The 22685-nt window shown below is 40.4% G+C and overlaps 1 protein-coding gene across 1 annotated transcript in view; it reads left to right on the top strand.

Annotated features, from left to right (window-relative positions):
- OXCT1 (3-oxoacid CoA-transferase 1) overlaps nt 1-22685 on the top strand; it is an 83062-nt gene that overhangs the window by 10377 nt on the left and 50000 nt on the right. The window contains exons 3-7 of the mRNA XM_087715459.1: nt 99-189; nt 14439-14574; nt 16512-16661; nt 17294-17400; nt 21614-21674. Coding sequence (XP_087571585.1) covers nt 99-189; nt 14439-14574; nt 16512-16661; nt 17294-17400; nt 21614-21674 — 545 coding nt within the window. The remainder of the gene's footprint in view (nt 1-98; nt 190-14438; nt 14575-16511; nt 16662-17293; nt 17401-21613; nt 21675-22685) is intronic.

The raw sequence follows: 22685 nt of genomic DNA, 5'->3' as shown, positions 1-22685 counted from the left end.
CCTGAATTGGGAAATAGAATTGGGTCAGTGGATCGGCATGGGAGAACTATATTTTCAAAATAAGAGTTATTTACTGCTGAACAATTTGTGTCACATAGGTTTTGGGCTCTGTGGAATTCCAGAGAACCTCATAGGAGCTTTGTTGAAGACTGGTGTAAAAGGAATAACCGCTGTCAGTAACAATGCAGGGTAGGTATTCCACCCCCCCTCCCCAAATCAGTTATTAGGATTATTTTAAACATCCCTAGTAATGCCGCACAGGGAAAAGAAATTCCTTATCTTTGCTTTGGGAAGAAGCTATTTTGCAACGGATGAGGCTACTTTTTTTTTTTTTTTGCAAGTTCAATTAAATGTGAACTTTGGCTGTATTCTTCTCTCTCCTTATTTTGCTGCACCTGTTAATGGCATGACTACCCAGCAGTGGTGCATAATCATGTCATAAACAGGGCTGCTGTCATCCCTTTTGCAGAGGTTAAGTTATTCATTCTTTTAAATATCTGCTATAAACTTTGGTTGGTCACCCATAAAAGACATGTGCTTGAAATAATAAGACATTGGACGACAGAATGCCAGAACATGATTGGCACAAATACAAAAACATTCAGAGTTTTTTTTAAAAAAAATACAGGAGTTTAAAACTGAAGTTTGTACATTGCCTGAAAAAAGGTTGATTTTTTGTAATATAAAATCACTTTATTATTGTGCTCGGTTCTTCAAGTATTCATATGTAAAGCAGTTCTCCAACTGCAGTTCAGCAATACAGTGACTTTGTAAAATGATGAAATGAATGAATTCAGTATCCACCACAATGCATAATGAGCTTTCTGAGCTTATGGTATAGAAGGAAACAAATGCACATTTTTCTTTAATAATTAATTTTTTTATCTCTATATACAAGAAGCAATAATATAACATTGTAGCCATGCAATATAAAATAGTTTAATTTTAAACTACTTCAATAAAACGTAAAACTGTATTTTAAATGGGAAGGATGAATTTGCTTTCACAGTGTAAAACTGGCCATGAAAAACATGATGTTTTAATATTGCAAAATGGCTAGTTTTATGAATCGGGCTTTATTCTTTTCTCAACTCAATTTTTATTTTATTTAAAACATTAAAATACAACACCCCCCCAAAAAGGAATACAAAAACAAAACAAAGCTAAACAAGACTACACCAAAAAAGTGCATAAACAAGACAAAACAAATATATATGTAAATTCCCCCCCCCAGTTGAATACTGATAAATATATTTCAAAGATAATAACGTCTCCCCCTTTGTGAAGCAGTCACACAATTTATAGATTTCTACAACTCTATTTACCCAATCTACTTAGCCTGGCATCTATTTAAAATATGAAAACATAGTTAGCAGGTGTAAACCAACAGCTAAATTATGAACCAGGCTGTATTTATTTATATACATTTATAATATATACCCATATATTTAAATTTTATTGATTCTTGGTCAGGTCCTTTAACTTGAATGTTCAAATAGTACTAGGAAGATTGTCACAATAGAAGTTAGGTTTTAAGGTACTTTCTGTATTAACCTTTTCTTAATCCTTGGAGGAGTAACCAAAATCTTTCTGTGTTTTGTCCAAATTAAAGCACAAACGTCTTGTTTATTCCTTTGTTTAACTATGGAAGCATTGCCTTGGAAATAATCCAGTGCATTCTTAATTCTGATAGTGGATCACTGCAAAAGTCCTTGTATCATACTAGATAATTGGCTTCCCAATCTTTTCTTGGATCCTCTGAAATTAAAACATTAAAAAAATGTTAAAAGGGAAAAAACCCTACATTAATAACTCTTTCATTATGCACTATATACAAAACAACGAATCCTAGATTTTTCTTGTAAGTAAATGTTCCCCTGTTTTTATTGATATAGGTGAGCATTTCAGGCCAAATATTGTAAGGAGGTGAATAACAGTTCTATAGAATAGAAAACGTGATTTAGACTGGCTATTTTAACACTTTTGCATGTAATACTGAGGTTAAACATTGAAAGATTTTCTCCCTTAGTTATCAGTGCTACTGTTGACAGTGCAACTAAATGATTAGATAAGTCCACTTTTCAGTCATTCAAACACTTTTACCAATTTTTCATTTCCTAGTCTGAATACTATTTTCAGAAATCTGATACTGTGCACCAGAACTATGTGAAACTTTACCAGGATGCTTATGAAATACCAAAAATGTTCACTAAATCTCTTTGTTGAGAGTTGGGAAAGATTTAGACACTGCTGTAAAATTGAGAAACTTGGCACTGTATTTTGTACTTTTTGCCTTTTCAGTGTGGAAATCCTTAAATTTATGGTAGTAAACTTCTCTAAATTGTTATTGGTAACCATTTATAAAGGGCGTTCTCTTTTTTTGTTGTGTGATAATCCCAGATTTTAAGTGTGTAGGAGAAGGACTGGCAGAACCTGGGGCGGAATTAAAAGAGGGATCAGCTGGAGTCCCTAGGTATTGTATTCTGACAACAGCTATGACCTGGGGCTGGCGAGATGGCAGCTGTCACTCAGGAAGCTTTGACAGCTTTTAGAGGCTTTGTGCTGTAGAGAAATAGACGTGAGATCTTGTAGTTGGATTTGTTGCTGCTGAATCAGCCATAGGCTTGTCATTGCTATTTGATTCCATTGCTGTGTTGGCAATGGAATCCCCAAGGCTGATAATCTGTGGGATTTTAATTTGCCCCAGATGGCATTGAATTGGGATTGGTTTGTGATAACCACGAACTTGACCCAGATAATCAAGAGCTACGAGTTACCAGAGGTGGTACATTAAATCTAGTTTTATCTTGGAGCTTTTGCAACCTGACCTGAGGATTGAAGGATAGTGTGTCTTTTGTCACAGCCAGGTCATTCTCTGATTGGTTTTTTGTTTGTTGGCGACTCTTCTCCCATCAAAGAGATGTGCCTACCCTAGAAACTGGATGGGTTTCAAAATGAGCATGAGTTTTTCCTGAGATATGCTGGTCCATTTCTCTGAGGGTTTCTCTGAGGGCTTTAATCAGGTATTCCTTTCTTGATCATCAGACACCATTCAGTGACTGTTCAAAATTATGACAATGCTGAACAAATGGTAATTATGGCTGGTTTTCAAAGTTATGGCTGTTGCAATGCCCTTGTGGTCATGTGAACCAAATTCTGGCACTTGGCAGCTTGCCTGCATTTAAGATTGCAGCATGCATTTCATCTCTCCTTACCCGCCTAAATTCCCTTTCCCTCATCTCTCCCCTTTTGGCCATCCTACACTCCACTCCCATCCTCCACCTGACCACCATCTTCTTTCTCCCACTGCTCCCGTTGCAGTGGCTGAGCAGTGGTGGGCTGCACAAGGGCTCACTCTCCTCAGAGTGCCGTCAATGGATCCTCCTAGACAATTTTCATCCTGTCTCCATCTTCTCCCTTCTGAGGAAGTTTGTTGAGAAGGTAGACAGTTGCAGAGGTCTCTAAGAGAAACGTATTATCTGCAGTCTTTTAAATCAGAATTTGGGCCAGGACATAGTACACAGTATTGAGATAGCAAACATTGGAGCTGGGACAGGGGTGTTACAATCATCATGCTCTCCAGCTGCAGGGAAGTAGGGATAGGAAATAGAGTGTTATGGTGGTTTTTCTCCTTTCTCTGTGACTGATTCCGGTTGGTATAGGTGTGGTGAAAAGTCAAGTCCAAGATACCTAATTTGTGAGGTGTTACCAAGCTACGTACCCTCTTAGCCTTCTTGTTTAATAGCTAAATAGAAATGGTAAGAGAGGTCATTCATCGGTTTGGGGTTAGATATCATCAGTATACCAAGCAATGCTCTCAGGATCATGTCCTGGGCTTTGAAGTCTGAATGGAGAGGAATAGGCTGAAGCTCAACCATAACAAGACAGAATGTTTGTGGATTCTTTGAGAATCCCAGCTCCTACTCAAGGAGCAACTGGCAGCTATCTGCCAATTGGGCTCATTTCTGGACTAGAAAATCCTTTTCCCTGTGCTTTGGTCACCATGGCTACAGCTGGTCCAGAGTGCAGTGACTTAAGAGTTATAAGCAAACTTGATATCTCTATTCCATGGACTATAATAGTTATCAGTAAGTTTCTGGGTGCAATTCAAGGTCCTACTAACTACTACTTAATGTGACTCATATCATAATCTGGTCATCTGAAGGATGATCTTTCATCTGTAGTGAAAGCCCATGTAATCCAACATATTTTATTTGCTTTAGGTCCCATTGATTAAGTAGTTGTATTTGATAGACCCTCAAGAATTGAGGCCTTTGAACTATGGTGCTGGAGAAGACTCCTGCGAGTTCCTTGGACTGCAAGGTGATCAAACTGGTCAGTCCCAGAGGAAATCAACCCTGACTGCTCTATAGAAGGCCAGGTCCTGAAGATGAAACTCAAATACTTTGGCTACCTAATGAGAAGGAAGGGCTCACTGGAGGAGAGCCTAATGCTGGGAAAGATTGAGGGCCAAAGAAGGGGATGACAGAGAATGAGGTGGCTGGATGGAATCACCGAAGCAGTAGGCTTGAGCTTAAATGGACTCCGGCTGATTGTAAAGGACAGGAAGGCCTGGAGGAACATGGTCCATGAGGTCATGAACCCTCTTTGTTGTGGTGCTTACTATCTGAAACCGCATTTCTCTTGAGCTTTGTATGGTTTCACATTCTGTCTACACTTAAATAAGCTTTTAAATTCTGGCTCTTCCCCATGGAATCTTCCCCCAGATGTTGTGGGCTACTAAATTTAACTATTTTATGCCTCGTAAAGCTTCCTAGAGTTGCAGGTCAGCAACCTGGAATTTGACAAATAAATGAAGGAGGAAAGCAAAGGGAGGTTTAGTGACCTCCCCTCTTTCGACTGAAATTCCTCCTCTTTCAAATCTGCTCAAAAAACTCCCCTGTATTTCTGAAAGATTTGGAAAGTATAGAATTGAAACCAACTGTTGACATATGCCTTCTGTTGACAGAGGAGACCAACTGAATATCACCCTCTAGTTTTATTTTCTTTAGCAACATATGTTGGTGGGAAAAATACATTCTGCTCATAGTATAACTATCAATCCTGCAAAGAAAAATGACCCAAAATATGTAACAGTGACAAGGAAAGCAAAAGCTGCTCAATTTATTCAAAGGGATCCTTGTTGACACATCCAACATGGAAGTGACCACGCTCATGAGCAGCCACCTGGCAACTCCCCTCACCAGCCGGGCAGAGCACCATTCACTGACCTAGGGGGTATCCCTAAGGCGTCAAGGCACGTGGCGCTCTGCCCACTCCCCAGCTCCCGTGACTTGGCACATTCAGGATACCCCCCTTAGGTCAGTGCATGGAGCTCTGACCGGCTGGAGAGAGGGGTTGCGCGAGCTCCTGTTCCACCCCCGCTGCGCTCCGAGGATAACTTCTTCTCCTGCTTCCAAACTCCAAAACTCGGCTGCCGAGTCTTCCAGCAGCGGCCGCTGTGGAGTGCGTTCTATGGTTGTGGGCTGGCTGCTGGACAGAGAGTCTTCCGGAAAGAGAGTCTTCTAGCAGCCAGCCCACAACCATAGAACGCCTTCAGGATACCGCTAGGTCGATGAATGGCGCTCTGCCCGGCCGGAGGGGGGATTGTCCTGGGGCCTTATTTTCGGGGGTGGGCTTATATTTTTGTCCACGTGAAAAATGTAACAAGGCATTAGTTTCAGGACAGGTTGTATTTTCGGGGAAAAACAAAGTATTGCAATAGCTTCCAGGTAAGTTATGAAGATGGGCCGGGGTGGGTTTCAAATTTTTTTATTACTGGTTCAGTGAGAATGGCTAGATGGGGGGCATATGACTGAGTGGGTGTGACCAACTTGACATCACTCATGCACAGTCAGTCACATGATCCCCTCACCAAGCTATGCCAACCGAAGCCCTGCAGAGTGCTTCTGGGAGCTGGGGAAGGCAAAAATGCCTCAGTTTTTGTAAAAAATGGCCCACTTTTGCCTGTTTTTTGCAAAAACGGGCATTTTCCCTTTTCCCCAGCCCTGCTGAAGCCCGCAGAGTGCTTCAGGGGACTGGGGAAGGCAAAAATACCTACGGTTTTGAGAAAAATGGGCCGTTTATCACCTGTTGTTTGCAAAAACAGCATTTTTCCCTTCTCCCAGCCCTGCTGAAGCCTGCAGAGTGCTTCTGGACGCTGGGGGAAGGCAAAAGCGCCTCCATTTTTGTGAAAAAAAGGCCCATCTCGGAGTGGCATGCGCACACCATTAAAAAAGGGGAAAAGTTACATTTTTTCAATGAAGATTGTTCTGCGCATGTGGGGAATAGAAAATAAATATGGTGGCACCCAGGATAGAACAGGTACAGTCATGTGTCTGGCTGAGTTACTACCTATTCGGCTGAACCGGTAGGAACCCACCTCTGAAGGATGGGCAAGGTGAATGACTTCGAGAATGATCCTATATGGTTAATTCAGGAGGTAGCCGGTAGAATCCCAGAATTTTTTAAAATATTAATAAAATAGGGGATTTAAAAACGCTAAGCACATTTGTTAAAACAGTGTGTATGCTAATCCTGTGATTGGAACAGTTTCCTATGGAAGCTGTAGACTGCCTTTGCTGTGGATTTAGTAAGAATATAGGTCATCTTGATGAATTACATCTTGAGTTGGCAGACAGAAAATTGCAACAGGTAGTTTTCAACATACGAACATTCACTTAATGAATTTTGAAATTATAATTGACTCCAAATATCCTACTTACAAATCCTTCCTTGAGGTTACTACTGCTGCACACACACACCCTCCATGATTGCATTTTGTGCATTGACAATTGGCTTACTATGGGTTGCAGCATCCCATGGTCATACGACTGAAATTTGCAACAGTTTTTTTTTTGCCATTTTCCAGCAAAAATGCCTACTGGATATGCTGGATTTACTTATTAACCATGGTTTATCTAATGGCCACATGATTTGTTTGACAACCATGGTGGCCCGCTTTATGACCACCATAAAAGTGCTTGTGAAATCTAGCCTGATTATATAGTCAAGCTCCACTTATGACCTCAATGTCTTATGGTTGAATTTTACGGCTCTATTGTGGTTGTTAGTCGAGCATTACCTGTAGTACTACATCCAGGAAAGATAATTGCATGTTCTGCCACTGTCTACAGTATATGAGAAAGGAGGAGAAGTTAATCTCCACAAAAGGTAAGATTTCTTCTTTTAATTACTTGATCCCTTCATTTTTGTTGCTAATTTGTCTTGGTTCTTCAAAATTCTTCTGATCTGATCAACATGTTTGTTCCAATACTGTCATCAATTGATTCTTTGATTTCTGAAATGCTCTTCCTAGCTCAGTGGTAATATCTAGTCACCTTGTCTCGTATTAGCCTCCTTTCCAATTGCCTTTGAATTTTTCTCCAAGCAATAGGGTTTTCTCCAAGGAGTCTTGCCTTTCTAGTACACATTCAAAATATCTAAACTTCAAGGTCATTATTAGGACATCCTGCGAGCAATCTGGTTTTAATTCATTTTGTGTATATATACATACATACACACACACACACACACACACACACACACACACACAATATAAATGGCTCTGTGGGTATATGTGTGTTTGTGTGTGTGTATGTTCCAGCATAACTCTGGAATGCCTCGAGCAATTTCAATTGAACTTGGTACACAAATGACTTACTCTCGGGAAACAAATACTGTGAGGGTAAGACACCCTAACACCCCCTTGGGGACCATGTTCTGTTACACTACAGCCTGTTGTGCCTTCAAATGGCTTCTACTGTACTGCCGTAAAAAGGCTTCTATTTTACATCACAGTGGAGTTGCCATGGTAATGGCTTCACAATACTCCACAAGAGGGCTCCCTCTTGTAAGAGGGAAAATCCAACATTATAAATTACGTTTGGTCCGGACATTTCCCCCTGTAAATAATGTTCGGTCTGGACATTTTCACCCTATAAATAAATACCTGGACAATGCCATGTTATCAGCTAGTTTGTACTTTGTTAAAATTCAAGGTATTCTCAATAACTTTGTCCAGCATCAGAATTCAAATTTATAATTTCTCTTCATTTAGGCTTTTTGATGAACCAGCTGTCCTCATATGTCACATCTGGGCCTTGATCGTATATATCTTTTTTTGACTTTGGAATTTTGACTAGATATATACAGTATGTGCTAGACTGATTCTTAGGATTAAAAGAAGCAAATGCAGGGTTTTTTCCCCCTCTGTACATGTAATCTTGATTCATATAGGTGCTCACGTTGAAATTAGTATCATTGATTTTATAAGTGATGTAAATATTTGTCTTTATATAAGACCAAGTAGATTTAAGTAGATGCCCCACATTTCAGAGTAGTAGATAGGCATAAACACCGTATTTCTTGCAATTTCATTTTTGAAAGCACAATTCATAATATTATGCAAATTATGTCTGCAGTGTGAATTCTCTTCTGGTTGGGGGCCAGGTATGTTTTTTATTTTGTAATTTTGGCTTGGCATACAAGCCACTGTGGGCATATGTAGTATTGCGTAAGTTTCAGTGTGACCTATTCTTAATACGCCATCAGTTGATGTGCTGTCACAAGCTTAAGCATTCCTGTCTCGTTTTTGCTCTGTTGTCTACACCATACCTATGAAAAACATTTGCTGAGCCTCTTATGTTCATAAGAGGACAAGCAAGAATTATTTATAAAATCAAGGTTATTTATAAAATCAAGAATGTGCTCAATAATTGAAGGGCAAAATGCTAGAACTAATTCCAGTGTATTTGAAAGCAGATACTTTCAAGGTTGCCAAAAAGATATATTGCTTAGTAAAGGAAATGGTTCATTTACTACAGGAGTGTCAAACCTGCGGCGTCATGGCATCATCACGTGATGTATCACAACTCCCCCCCGCCCCTTTACTAAACTGGTAAGCTCCCCATTGGGAGAGCAAGTGCATTCAGAGAAGCGTTGTGAGAGTTGTGTTGGAGAACACACAAACCAGCATACAGAGACACTGCAGTTTAAATAGGCTTTTACTTTCATGGAAATAGAGGTATCAGAGTCCATCAAACAGTCCAAGTCATACATGGATAAGACAGTCAGTCATCAATGTCTTTCAGTTAAGGGATAATCTAAATAACATAGTTCATAATCATACAAACAGTTCAGTACTCAAAGTTTGCTAGCATTGCAAAACTTACAATAGCTCACGGCACTTTCTAACAGCCAGCTTCCAAAACACTCAGATCAGATGAGCCCAGCATCTAACAAACAGAGAGCTAACAGTCATTCTGGCTCTCTCTTATGGCCGATTGAGGAAAACAGCAACCAATCACATTTTACAGTATGATTTACCTAACAGCCAGCACATGACGCATCTGACCTGTGGGCCATGAATTTGACAGCCCTGATTTACTAACTTTATTCTGCTTTTTTCCATCAAGAAAGTCCAAGCAGAATAGTTAGCATTGGCCAAGAAGATTTCTGTCTAGATTTAAAATGAATTAATAGCATCATCTGTGTTCAAAAATATGAGTTTTTCCCCATGTTCTTGAAGCGATATAATCTCTCTTATTTCTCCTCTCCTATTCACTTTCTTTAAGATGATAAAAAGCATCCTTTTCAAACAGACTTTCAAAAAACTCTTGGATGATTTGATAATGCTGTGATAAATTGGGAAGTGGGTTGCTATCTTCATTTTTAATTGAATTAAATCAACATAGAAATGCTTGTAAAATAAATAATTGTGTTGAAATTCAACAAAGTATAGAATAGAATGGAATGAAATAGAATTCTTTATTGGCCAAGTGTGATTGGACACACAAGGAATTTGTCTTTGGTGCAGATGCTCTCAGTATATATAAGGAGAATAATACATTTATCAAGAATAAAAAGATACAACACTTATTGATAGTCAAGGTTACTAATAAGCTATCAAATCGTACTAGGAAATAAAAAACAATATAAATTGAAAGGTACAAGCAACATGGTTATAGTCATAAGTGGAGAGAGATAGATAATAGGAAGGAAGAGAAGAATAATATTAATACATTCTTAGTAAATTATTGACAGTGTTGTTTAGCAGAGTGATGGCATTCAGGAAAAACTGTCCTTGTGTCTAGTTATTCTGGTGTGCAGTGCCCTATAGTGTCATTTTGAAGGTAGAAGTTGAAACAATTTATGTCCAGATGTGGGGTCTGTAGATATTTTCACAGCCCTCTTTTTGACTCGTGCAGTCTACGGGCCCTGTATATCCTGGCCGTGGAGATGTTTAGACATGTATTCTCACAATTCCCTAGATTCATGGCCATTGCTGAGAATTCTGGCAGCTGAAGTCCACACATCTGACGGGTGCCAGATTTTTTTGCTAATTGTGAATGCATTTTTTAAAGAAAAAAAAATGAATAGTTTTAAAACAATGTCCAGACTAGTTAATCTGTTTTAATTTTCAAATGGTTTGAGTTGGTAATGTTATTCCTATATTTAGGATTAGCTGCTCCTAATTTTAGCTGGAAAATTATTTCCCAATATGTCAGGTCAAGTTGCTCTGGAATATTCCTAAAATACAGAGCTATGTTCTGTTGACAAGCCTGCATCAACCTGAGAAATGGAAACCTGGGAGATTTTCCAAGATGAAATCAACCTCTGCGCTGGGACAGAAGTGACAATGAAGTTTAACATTGGCTGGTAGACCATATCAGATTTCACTTGCTAGGCGAAGGAATGGCACATGGTGTGCATAATGAGTATGAAAAGAGAAACAGCTAACAACCGATACCTTTGTTTCATCTCCTCCCTTGATGACCATAATAGCAATAATACTTAGACTCACCATATTTTTTGAAGTATAAGACGCACCGGAATATAAGACGCACCAATATTTTGAAGAGGTAAATTAAAAAATTTTTTTAAAAAAAATTCTGCAGACTGCCCAAACTCTCTGCACGCCTCATTTTTTTGTGAAAAATGGGGCATGCAGAGAGTTTGAGAGGCCTGCAAAGTGCTCCTGGGGGCTGGAGTGGGGGCAAAAACGAGCAAAAAACAGCCAATTTTTCACAGAAATGACTCCAATTTTTGCCCCCCAAAGGGCATGCATAGCCTTTAGGAGACTTGTAGAGTGCTCCTGGGGGCTGGAGGTGGGGAGGCAAAATGAGCAAAAAATGGCATTTTCATTTGTTTTTCCCCTCCCCAGCCCCCGGGAGCACTTTGCAGGCCTCCAAAAGCATCTGCACGGCCATTTTTGTGAAGGGGGTGGGGTTTCAGGAGGCCAAAAATACTGTATTCAGTGTATAAGATGCACCCAGATTTTCACCCTCTTTTTTGGGGGGGGGGAAGGTGCGTCTTATACACTGAAAAATACAGTATATGCCGTTTCATAGTGCTTTACAACCCTTTCTAAGAAGTAGTTTACAGAGTCAGCATATTGCTCCCAACAATCTAGGCCCTCATTTTGCCAATCTCCGTAGGATGGAAGGAATCCTTGAGCCAGTCAGGAATGAACCCCTGTTTTGGATGCAGGTAAGTGCAGGGCATGCACGGAGGCTTGGGGGAGGGTGAAAAACAGGCCTACTGGAAGTTTGGGAAGGCCAGAAATGGGCCTGTTTCTGGCCTCCAGAGGGCCTCTGGAGCCGTTTTCGCCCTCCCGGAGGCTCAGAAAAAGCCTCCAAAGCCCGGGGAGGGCCAAAACGCCCTCTCAGCCGTGGTGCAGGAGGCTGTCTAGGCCACACCCACAATGGCCACATCCGCCCAGCATCGGACAGAGAACCCTTGCTACAATTTTTGAAGCCCACCCCGTTAAAAAACCATGGGGGGAAAAGTGATAAAAACCAGGCACAATACACTTGACAAGCAATGGGAATTCTGGTCCCAATTATGATCCTGGGTTGAGGATCATCTGTAGGCTAATGCCTTGTGGCTGCTTTTGGGCCAAAGGTTCCTTCAAAATGGCCGCAAGAGCTTAGAGGGGCTACATCATGGTTTCCTTATTTATACAACATGTCAGTTGCTGTTATTGAGAGTTCTTAGGAGAAAGTGTAGCTGCAGTAAATAAGATTAAACATTTAAAAATAATAAACACAAACAGCAGCAATCATTACATTTACTAGAAAGAAGGATGATCCCCCTTTTTAAAGATAATCGTCTATTAAGAAGGAGTGATTCCACAGAGAAAAGTTGTCTGCTTCCATTGCTATGTTTTCAACAAATCTAACATGTCAGCTTCCTTTTAAATATTCAGGAGAATGGATTGAATGAGTCTTCAGGGAAAATGCTTACTTCCAAATATTTTATTTTTCTTCCTAGCATTTTCTTCCAAGTGCACAAGGGTCGTCTTTTTCCCCGGATCAACTGTGTATTAGTCCATTGCAGAGGTGGTATTCAGCAGGTTCTGACCAGTTCCGGAGAACCGGTAACAGAAATTTTGAGTAGTTGAGTAGTAAATACCACCTCTGACTGGCCCCACCCCCATCTATTCTCTGCCTCCCAAGTCCCAGTGGATCGGGAGGGAATGGGGATTTTGTAGTAACCTTCCCCTGCCATGCCCACCAAGCCATGCCTGCAAAGCCACGCCACCAAGCCATGCCCACAGAACCAGTAGTAAAAAACAATTGAATCCCATCAGTGGTCCATTGGTTGATTAACTGGCTTGTTGCCTGAGCCTGAGCTTGTGAGATGAGAGAAAATGACTGCCCCAAAGTTATCCAGCCACCTTTGATGCCTAAGGCTGAATAGAATGCTGAGTTTTTGAATTCTAACTTGATGCTAAATCACTAGATCAATCAAATCTCTCTCGTTTTCAGATACTGTGGTCCCAAAACAGTGTTATTATAGCTTTTGATTTTATCCTGGAAACAAATCAGAAGCTGATGAAAACGGTTTATCATACCTCAAAGTACTGAGTTTTTTCTTTTTCTTTTTGAAAAAAAAACCACCCTTGAATTTAGCTTTATTTTTGAAATATAGAAGTTGCGAATTAACATTCATAACTACATTTCAAGTTATAAGCTATGCTAAAAAAGTCACGTGATTGAGAAAGGTTAAAATTTCTGAACATTCATCCCACCCCTTTTTAATATTACAGAATAATGTGCAAAATCTGAAATGGAACAAGCTTTTATGTGTTGGAGGCAGGTTAAGCCAACATATGTAATAAAATTTGAATAGTTATTCTGGAAAATTATAAAAGTAGAAGAAAATGTATGTAGCTCAGGGTTCATCTGTAGAATCCTTGGTGATTTCTGTGCTTGTTTGTTTGCAGATGTTTCATTACTCAACTAGATAACATCATCAGTGTGATGTGTGGTTTGTTCCCTATTTTTTATACAGTAGCTTGCCCTGCCAGTGTTGATAGAGGTGTACTTTTCTCCTTGATTAGGAATTGTTTTCTGCTTGATTCTTTGTCTGGTGTTAATCCCTGCTTATTTGGAATGTTGGTTGCTGGGGAAGATGTGTTCTACTCTTCTTGTTTCCTTCTTAGCTTTTTTATTGTCTCTTGAAATGGTGTGCAAATATGATGTGTTCCTATATGTCCATAGAAACCATGCCCATTATAATCCATATCATAAACCATGTTTTATAGTCTAAGATTGAAGTCAATAACTTGAGAACCAGCCACCCCATTCTTGCAGACCTCAGAGCTACTTCTGACTATAGTTGCTGAAAACTGATGGCATATTTTCCCATGTTTTGAGATAGGAAAGGCCTGAAATAAAGCTCGCTCTATCATCTATCTATCTATCTATCTATCTATCTATCTATCTATCTATCTATCTATCTATCTATCTATCTATCTATCTATCATCTGTCTAACTGGATATGTGTGTGTGTATGTTTCAGCACAACTCTAGAACGCCTCAAGCAATTTCAACCAAACTTGGTACACAGATGACTTACCCCTGGAAAGAAATATTGTGGGGTAAGACACCCCTAAAACCCCTTGGGCTGTGTATTCTGTTAAGATACAGCCTAATGTGTCTTAAAATGGCTTCTACTGTACTGCCATAAAATGGCTTCTGCTGTGCAGTGCAATGGAATTGCCATGGTAACGGCTTCACAGTACTTCACGAGGGGGGTCCCTCTGGTAAGGGGGAAAATCCAACATTAGAAATTATGTTTGGTCCAGACATTTCTTCCCTATAAATAAATACACGTGCAACGCTGGGCTATTCAACGCTATAATCAACGCTGAGTATAAAAAAAATCCTTCTCTACAAAGCAGACATATTTGTTCTTGTCTACTGAAGTTTACTTTCTGTATTCTCTAGTCTTCCTCCAATATATAGTATTTTTTTGCTACACCCTGAAAAGGTTTTTACTGTACAAGCCAGCCAAGTTGTATTTTATTTCACAGGCTGCAGTTGAACTAAATTGTGGCTCAGTGTGACTTTTTCTTTTTTTTATTTCTGGTCACAATATTTTCTAAATTTTCCATCACTTGGTTCTGAACCTTTACCCTGTTTTCTCTGCAGAGTAGACAACTTTGGGCTCGGACTCCTACTTCAGACCAAACAGATCAAGCGTATGGTGTCATCCTATGTTGGAGAAAATGCAGAATTTGAGCGGCAATACTTATCTGGCGAACTGGAAGTGGAGCTTACCCCACAGGTAAAATGTGAACTGCCTGTTTTTTTGGAGGAAGGCTCCTTATAATTATTGGCACCAACTCTTCGGTTTTCCATTCTAGTTGCAGGATTTCCACACCAGAAACTGAAATGTTGGTTGTGTAACTACTGTATTGCATGGTCCTTTTGTGTCTGTTGCAAGCCGTAAGGATCAGACAGCTTTCCACATTTCTGGCATTTTGAAGAGGGGTTGATAGACTTCCTATTTTGGGAGTGTATTGAATTGCACCACGATAGGAATTAGGAAACTGGACTAGATTAGTCTTTGGCCAGATTCTGAATCTACCCTAAAGCCTGATTTATGTTGGAACCCAGGCTACAGACACACTATGATTACAACACAGTATTGAAATACTACTAAGAAACCATAGATACTCATGTACCAGTTAGTTAAGAGTAGGAGAAGTAGGAGATGTTTTTAATTGCATTCTGCATTGGCATGACGTCGCATTTTAAAAATCCATTAAGTATTTGCAATGTTGTGCTTGACTGAACTGCACTGCACTTCATTCTTCATGCACGTTTAACTAGCTTTTGGAAAAAGATGGACTGCTTGCCTGCCAGGCAAACTTCTCTCCTATGCCAAAGTTAAGAATATAAGAAGCTCATTTCATATTTACCACCTTTTGTAAGTTAATCTTTTCTTAGCGCAACCACACTGAGTAAATAAATTAACCACAGCCAGACAAGGTCTGGCTGCCTTCTCCTCAAAATCTTCAGACTCTGGGAATATTCCTATTGAACTTGAAATGTGTTGTACTTAGCATGGTAAAGAAGCCAAATTTGCCTGAAAAAAATCTATAATAAGTTGGGAACTAGTTTTTTTTTAAAAAATTTTTTGGGTGGGGGGTAGTTGCGAAGTCATCTCTGACCCATTGTGACCCCATGGACAACGTTCCTCCAGGCCTTTCTGTCTTCTACCATCCTCTGGAGTCCATTTAAGCTCATGTCACCTCATCCTCTGTTGTCCCCTTTTTCTTTTGCCCTCAATATTTCCCAGCATTAGGCTCTTCTCCAGTGAGTCCTTCCTTTTCATTAGGTAGCCAAAGTATTTTGAGTTTCATCTTCAGGATCTGGCTTTCTAAAGAACAGTCAGGGTTGATCTCCTCTAGGGTTGACCGGTTCGATTGCCTTGCAGTCCAAGGGACTCGCAGGAGTCTTCTCCAGCACCATAGTTCAAAGGTCACAATTTTTTGGCGCTCAGCTTTTCTTATGGTCCAACTTTCACAGCCATACATTGCAACTGGGAAAATCATAGCCTTGACTTTATGCACTTGGCATGGTGATTATCTCTGCTTTTTAATATGTTGTCTAGATTTGCTATAGCTTTCCTCACCAGGATTAAGCATCTTTTGATTTTTTGGCTGCAGTCCCCATCTGCAGTAATCTTGGCGCCCAGGAAAATAAAATCTGTCACTACCTCCATTTCTTCCCCATCTATTTTCCAGGAATTGAGAGGGAAGGAGGCCATGATCTTAGTTTTCTTAATGTTGAGTTTCAAGTAAGGAACATTAAATAAGGAGAAAAGTTTGGAAAGTACATGCCAGGTGTTTCAGAAATAAAATATTGGTAACATTAAGGTGATGATGATGATTGACCTTGCTAATCATTGACCTTATTTTATTATTGCTTAGTAATAAACTAATATTAAAAATTAGAAAGTTTGAATCTCTGTTCCTATTTCTTAGGAATGAGTATTCTATGGAAATCCTCTTGCAGTATTTGGGAGCCATCTCAGTGGACTTAGGAAAGAAGAAAAGGTCCCTTAGCAACTTTTGTTCCTCCGGGAATAGGGCGGCATACAAGTTCAGTAAATTGAATTGAATTGAATTGTCAAAGAATTGATGTACTATTATGAGTTACAGGTCTCCTTTACATCTGTCTTGTCTTGCCAGCCATTAAGCCTTTTGTTCTTTCTAGGGTACCCTTGCTGAGCGGATCCGAGCAGGAGGAGCTGGCATCCCAGCTTTCTTCACCAGTACGGGGTATGGGACGTTAGTGCAAGAAGGGGGGTCTCCAATCAAATACAACAGCGATGGCACTGTTGCCCTGGCTAGTGAGCCAAGAGAGGTAACATTCCTGGGGATTTGAATGATGTTGTGAATGAGGGGGTGGGCACAAGCCTTTTGGAAACTTTTTAGAGTTAAGGCAGATTCAGGACGTAACTCACTTTGCCAGTAATATGATAGCATCAGGGATGGGTTCCGGCTTCTGTTACTGCCGGTTTGCTTTGGGCGTGCACACACTTAATGCACGCTTGTGCAGTAGTAACAAATTGCTTCTGCACATGTGCAAAAGCAAGAAAAAATGGCTATGCCTATGGCGCTGCCAATAGAACCTGTTCGGAGGCATGGCCGGCCGAGTTACTACCTACACGGCTGAACCGGTCCGAACTTCTGGATAGGATGATTTGAGGCCTGTGCAGGAAAACAAAGTGGAATAAGTCCTAACTTAGTGCAATACATTAAACAGATTATAAATCCATTAAACAGATTATAAATCCACTCTGCAGATCATATTGTGCTTCTGATTTTATTCAGTCTGCACATTTGATTTCCAGTTTTCATTACCGTCAATGGTATCTTCACTCCATTTCGTTTTTGCTCAAAGAAGAGCATCTTAAATTGTACTGTGAGTTGATAATTTAAAGAGAGCAAACTTTTTCAAAATTTCTTAACCCCCCCCCCCATTTTTTTTTAAAGGTGAGGGAATTTGATGGTCGGCATTACATTATGGAGAAATCAATTACAGGAGATTTTGCGTTAGTAAAGGCATGGAAGTCTGATCGTGCTGGAAATATTATCTTCAGGTATGGCATGTTCACAGAGCAAGCATGTTTTTAACTTTGCTTTCAAAGAGTTTTCTGGGAAATAGGAACATTCTATAGCTTAGGGGAATTTTTTGTTGTTGTTTCTGTTAGAATGCATCTTTTAATTACATGCAACAACAGGGGAGGCCCAGTTGTTCAGCTCAAATAATATATTTTGAGTTCCAGTTTAAAAGATTTTGAGTCCCCAACTAGAACAATGTGAGGTGTTAAAAGACAGTAAAAATGAAACAAAAAAGAACATCACCATAATTTTTAAAAAGAAAAGAAAAGAAAAGAAACAGCAGCAGTATATTTTAGTATTGAGTGCAGAGTCTAAAGCCCTAGAATTGCAAACAGTTCTCCAAAATTGTCAAGATCTTTCCAAAACCCCAGCATCTTTCCAAAAGCTGATATTAAATGGAAATATTGTTCATTTATTAGAAGAAAATTACAGGCGGTCTTTGACTTATGATTGTAATGACAGTTGCCCATTATCACTGTAAGTTATGATGTTCATAAAGAGGGTCATCATATGACCAACTCAATTATATGACTTTTTTACAGTAATTAAATCATTAATTAAGGTCATTAAGCAAACTAGAGACCCAACTTGGTCTAGTGGTTAAAGCACCAGGTAAGAAAGCAGGAGGCTGTGAGTTCAGGTCCCTCCTTAGCCATGAAAGCTGGACCAGTCATTCTCTCTCAGCCCAGCAGTTCACCTCACAAGGTCGTTGTTATGAGGAAAGGTTTGAGAACTACCATTTTAGCCTGATCGTTTCTGCATCCGAGTTTCATTCATCTTTAGAATGTACTAGGCAATAACCTGGCGTTGCCCAGGTATTTATTTATAGAGAGAAAATGTCCAGACTGAACGTAATTTCTAATGCTTTTCCCGTTTACCAGAGGGAGCCCCCTTGTGGAGTACTGTGAAGCCGTTACCATGGCAACTCCACTGCGCTGTACATTTTATGGCAGTACAGTAGAAGTCATTTTAAGGCACAACAAGCTGTAACTTAACAGAACACACATACCAAGGGGTTTTAGGGATGTTTTAACCCCACAATATTTTTTTCCGGAGAATAAGTCATCTCTGTAGCAAGTTTGTTGAAATTGCTCGAGGTGGTCCAGAGTTATGCTTAACATACATACACACACACAGAGCCATTTTTATATATATAGAAGATTCACCGGCCTGCAATTGAGAATCCAAGAACAGTAGAATCTCTGGTCATGAACGCTTCTGACGACGACCAAATCGGGTTCCAACCAAAAATTCACATTTTTTTTTCGCAGCTGATTTCGCCTGCCACACCATTTCCCAAATTAGGTTTGTGTACCCTAACCCTTACCGCCTGAAGAAGGTTGTGCATTCCTGTCCTAGGTTATGTCCCAGAATCCTTTGAAGCAACACAGGAGCTTCTGTCTCTGTGTAGTGAGGCTGCTTTTCAAAAAAGGGGCAGTAGGAAGAAAGATGATATAGCAAAGCTAGCCTCTTCCTGCTCATCATGACTAATGAGGGCAGTATTCTGACCGAGGCTTCCCAAGAACATGAAACAAACTCCTTGTCCCGGCAAAAAACCCTTTTAATTTACAGTGAATTCTGCTCATTCACAGCCAGCAAAGTCTTTCAAAGGAGGATTTACAGTCACACACCTTATCTGGTTTGGAGGGTTCCACCACAAAACCGCGGTAGACAAAAGCGTGCTCGACGAAAGTGCGTACGTGACGTCATCACACCGCGACGAAAACATCGCGCTGTGAGCGGTAAATTTAAAATTAAAGCGAAAACCTTACCCTAACCCCTCCCAAACCTAACCCTAAACCTAACCCTAAACCTAACCCTTAACCTAACCCTAACCCTAACCCTAACCCTTAACCTAACGCTAAACCTAACGCTAACCCTTAACCTAACGCTAAACCTAACCCTAACGCTTAACGTAACCCTAAACCTAACCCTAACCCTTAACCTAACCCTAAACCTAACCCTTACCTTTATGTGAATCGGCTTGCTTTAATTTAATTTGAATTTCAATTTAATTTATTTTTAATTTTTTTTGTTGCGCTGCTGATGACGTCAGGTACGCGCTTTCGTCGAGCGCGCTTTTGTCTACCGCGGTTTTGACGGGTCACGGGTTTGGAGAGCTGGCAGGCCGATATCTGCAAAACTTGGCAAGGAGTATCGGAGAGTCACGAACCAATTAAGTGAACTAATTGTCTCCTGCAAACTCCACTCCCCTTTTGCTTTTCTTTTATTTCCTCTGGGGGGGGGCATCCATCGACCATCCATAATCCCAAATCGACACCTGCTTTTTTGTTATTCCCTTTAAATGGAAACTCTGCACATGTGCACACTGGGAACAGGCTCCCACTGTTCGTTTGCCTCGCTGCTGTCTGACTCTGACAACAGCTGATAACTGGCATACGGCTCTGGCCCCCTCTCTGCCTCTGACACAGACCCCTCATCGGAGCCTTCCCCAGGCTCCAGGACTGGCCCATGTTCCTCCTCAACCTCCTCACTATGCGAATCTGTGGCCAGCTCTGCTGGCGGCTGACAGGCCACAACAGGCAGGGGTTTGAAATAACTTCCCCTTTTAGGATGATGGTTGTCCTATTCTAGTAGTTTATTTCTTCTATGTTAGCAGTGCTGCCTGTCTGCAGCTGTTCTTGAACAGCAAAGACTTTCCTGCGGTTTTTGCTCTTTGCTCTGTTCTACCGTATTGAACAAACCTAGGAAGCAAAGGTAAAACCACAAGAGGGCAGTAGAAGGCTGTAACTTTCAGCTTTGCAAGAGGTGAAGCTATAGACACTATTAAAAAAAGTAACATTCTTGCCTTAACATTAAACCTTTTCTTAATATTAAAGAGATGCATGCCATCTTTCGGAGATATGCTGTCAAAAACACTGACATCCATATGAATTCAGTGCTAGCATTTGATAAAAAGCAATTATTTTAAGGCTGTGTATCCAGGACAGATAAAGTTAGCTAAACAGAAGCAGAGAACCATTTTTTTTACTGATGGTGTTATAACCCAACCCCCCCCCCCAAATAATAATGTCAAGATAGTAAATAGACCAAGAGCAGAATTAAGAATTATAATTTAAAACTATGATCTTTTCTTCCAGGTAGAAATGTTGTTATTCTTTCTAAAATCCAGGAATAATGTAACTAGTTTCAGGACTGCACTCCAAGTGTTATAATTCATAATAGTGATCGTCTACGAGATTTCTCCATCACTGCTCAGAGAATTGTAAATTACAGGGAGTTGGAGGGATGTTGTAGTCATAGTAGTCCCCCTAAACCAGTGTTCCTCAACTCAGTAACTTGAAGAGCCGTGGTGGTGCAATGCTTAGAATGCAGCATTGCAGGCTAATTATGCCGACTGCCAGCAGTTCAATTCTCACTGGCTCAAACCTTTCATCCTTCCAAGGTTGGTAAAATGAGGATCCAGATTGTTGGGGATAATACGTTGACCAGTGTTGGGATTCAAATAATTTAACAACTTGTTATCTGCCCTAATGACCAGCTGAGTAGGTGTGGCTCGATGGTCATGTGACTGGGTGGGCGTGGCCAACTCAACATCACTTTGTTGATGGGTGCTTCGCCTTAGCTGTTACAATGTAATAATGGTTAACCGGAGAAGCAGTTTCTGTAAGCAGGTCAATAAAGATTAGGCTAGAAACAACACCAGAATGTTTCCTTCCCACCTTCCTTACAGGATTAGCCCTGTAAAGTGGGAAAAAAACAAAATGAGATTCCTTCCAACAACCGGTTCTCCGAACTGCTTAGATGTTAACAACCAGTTCTCCCGAATAGGTGCGAACTGGCTGAATCCCAACACTGATGTTGACTCTGTAAACTGGTAAACTGAAAGGACAAAGGGAAATCCTTTTATTGGCTATGTTCAAACAGAAGCTAGATAGGGTTTCCTTTGGTTGGGATTTCTGGACCTGAAGGCCAATCCACTTTCAACTCTGAATTGATTATACACTGAATTTTGTTCTCCTAATGTTACTTGGAGTCACCGAAGCAGTCGGCGTGAGCTTAAATGGACTCTTGGGGATGTTAGGCGACAGGAAGGCCTGGAGGAACATTGTCCATGGGGTCGCAATGGGTCGAACATGACTTTGCGACTAACCACAATGTTTCTTGACATTATAGAAAATGATAACTGCAGTCTATTAAGCATACATTGCCCTCTTTCTTCTCAAACAGGAAAACTGCGAGAAACTTCAATCAGCCTATGTGTAAAGCTGCCAGAACAACAGTGGTGGAGGTAAGGCCGAAAAGTTATTCCCAGCCCCAGCAGTGGTTCTTGGGCTAAATAGGATTTGTCCTTCCTATTCTGCAGCTTTTTGAGGGAATGAGATTGTTGTGTTTGCGGCATCTTCTTCCATACCAAATTTCTTCAGACATGGTTGGCTCCTCTTCCCTTGTTTTTTGTTTTTACATCAAAATCAAAATCCTCTTTCATAAGCACAGCCTTAAGCAAAATTGGGAAGAGATGAAGATGTGAGAGTGCAGTATCCCCCTGCTTTCGTTTGACAAATGTAAAAGACCTACAGGCCTTGGTGAATTGATGCATGACGTATCTATATATTTAAAGCTGAGCAGTTGAAGAGAATGGGGAAATGCTGATACTGTATCTGTGCGCAGCAGAAAGGGAATTAGCAGAGGCATTTATATAATCCTAAAAAGCTGAATCCTTGTTTTCAAGAAAAGAATTGCTCTTTTTTTTTTTTTGAAGACTGAGCTTTTATCCTTTGCATGCAGGAATGTCGATCCTGTTTCTATTAACTCTTTCTTTATAAATGTATTTAATAGTTGCCCCTCTAGAAACAATTAAGTGGGGTACAGTACAATATATGTCAGGGTTCCAAGTAACACCTCCAACGAAATAAGACTCCGAGGCTTGAAGTTCCTCAAAGTTTCATTTTATTAGAGATGTCATATTTGCAAATCTGAGAAAACCCGAATCTGAAAGCTTCCAGGTTTTCCCTACTCAAAAGAAAGTCTAAGCCTCTACCCAGCACCCACATCACATGGCCCAATCAGGAACCATCCCAACTGGAGATGCCTCCCAGTCACACCACTCCAGGTGCAGGGCAAGCTGTCCTTGACTCTCTGAGAAAGGAATGTTATTATGACTATATATCTCCCATAGTCCGTACAATGCCCCCATCCATTTTCCCACAGCATTGAATGTGGCAGGCCTAAAGACCCAATGCAAAAGATGGCTCCCAGGCCTGACAATATAGCTAAAACAACCTTGTAAGTAATGGAAAGA

Source organism: Thamnophis sirtalis, unplaced genomic scaffold, assembly GCF_051295495.1.
Source record: "Thamnophis sirtalis isolate CommonGarterSnake01/CBP01778 unplaced genomic scaffold, rThaSir2_p1.2 scaffold_5, whole genome shotgun sequence".
In the NCBI taxonomy this organism is placed as follows: domain Eukaryota; kingdom Metazoa; phylum Chordata; class Lepidosauria; order Squamata; family Natricidae; genus Thamnophis; species Thamnophis sirtalis.
This window is presented reverse-complemented; position numbering and strand designations above follow the sequence as displayed.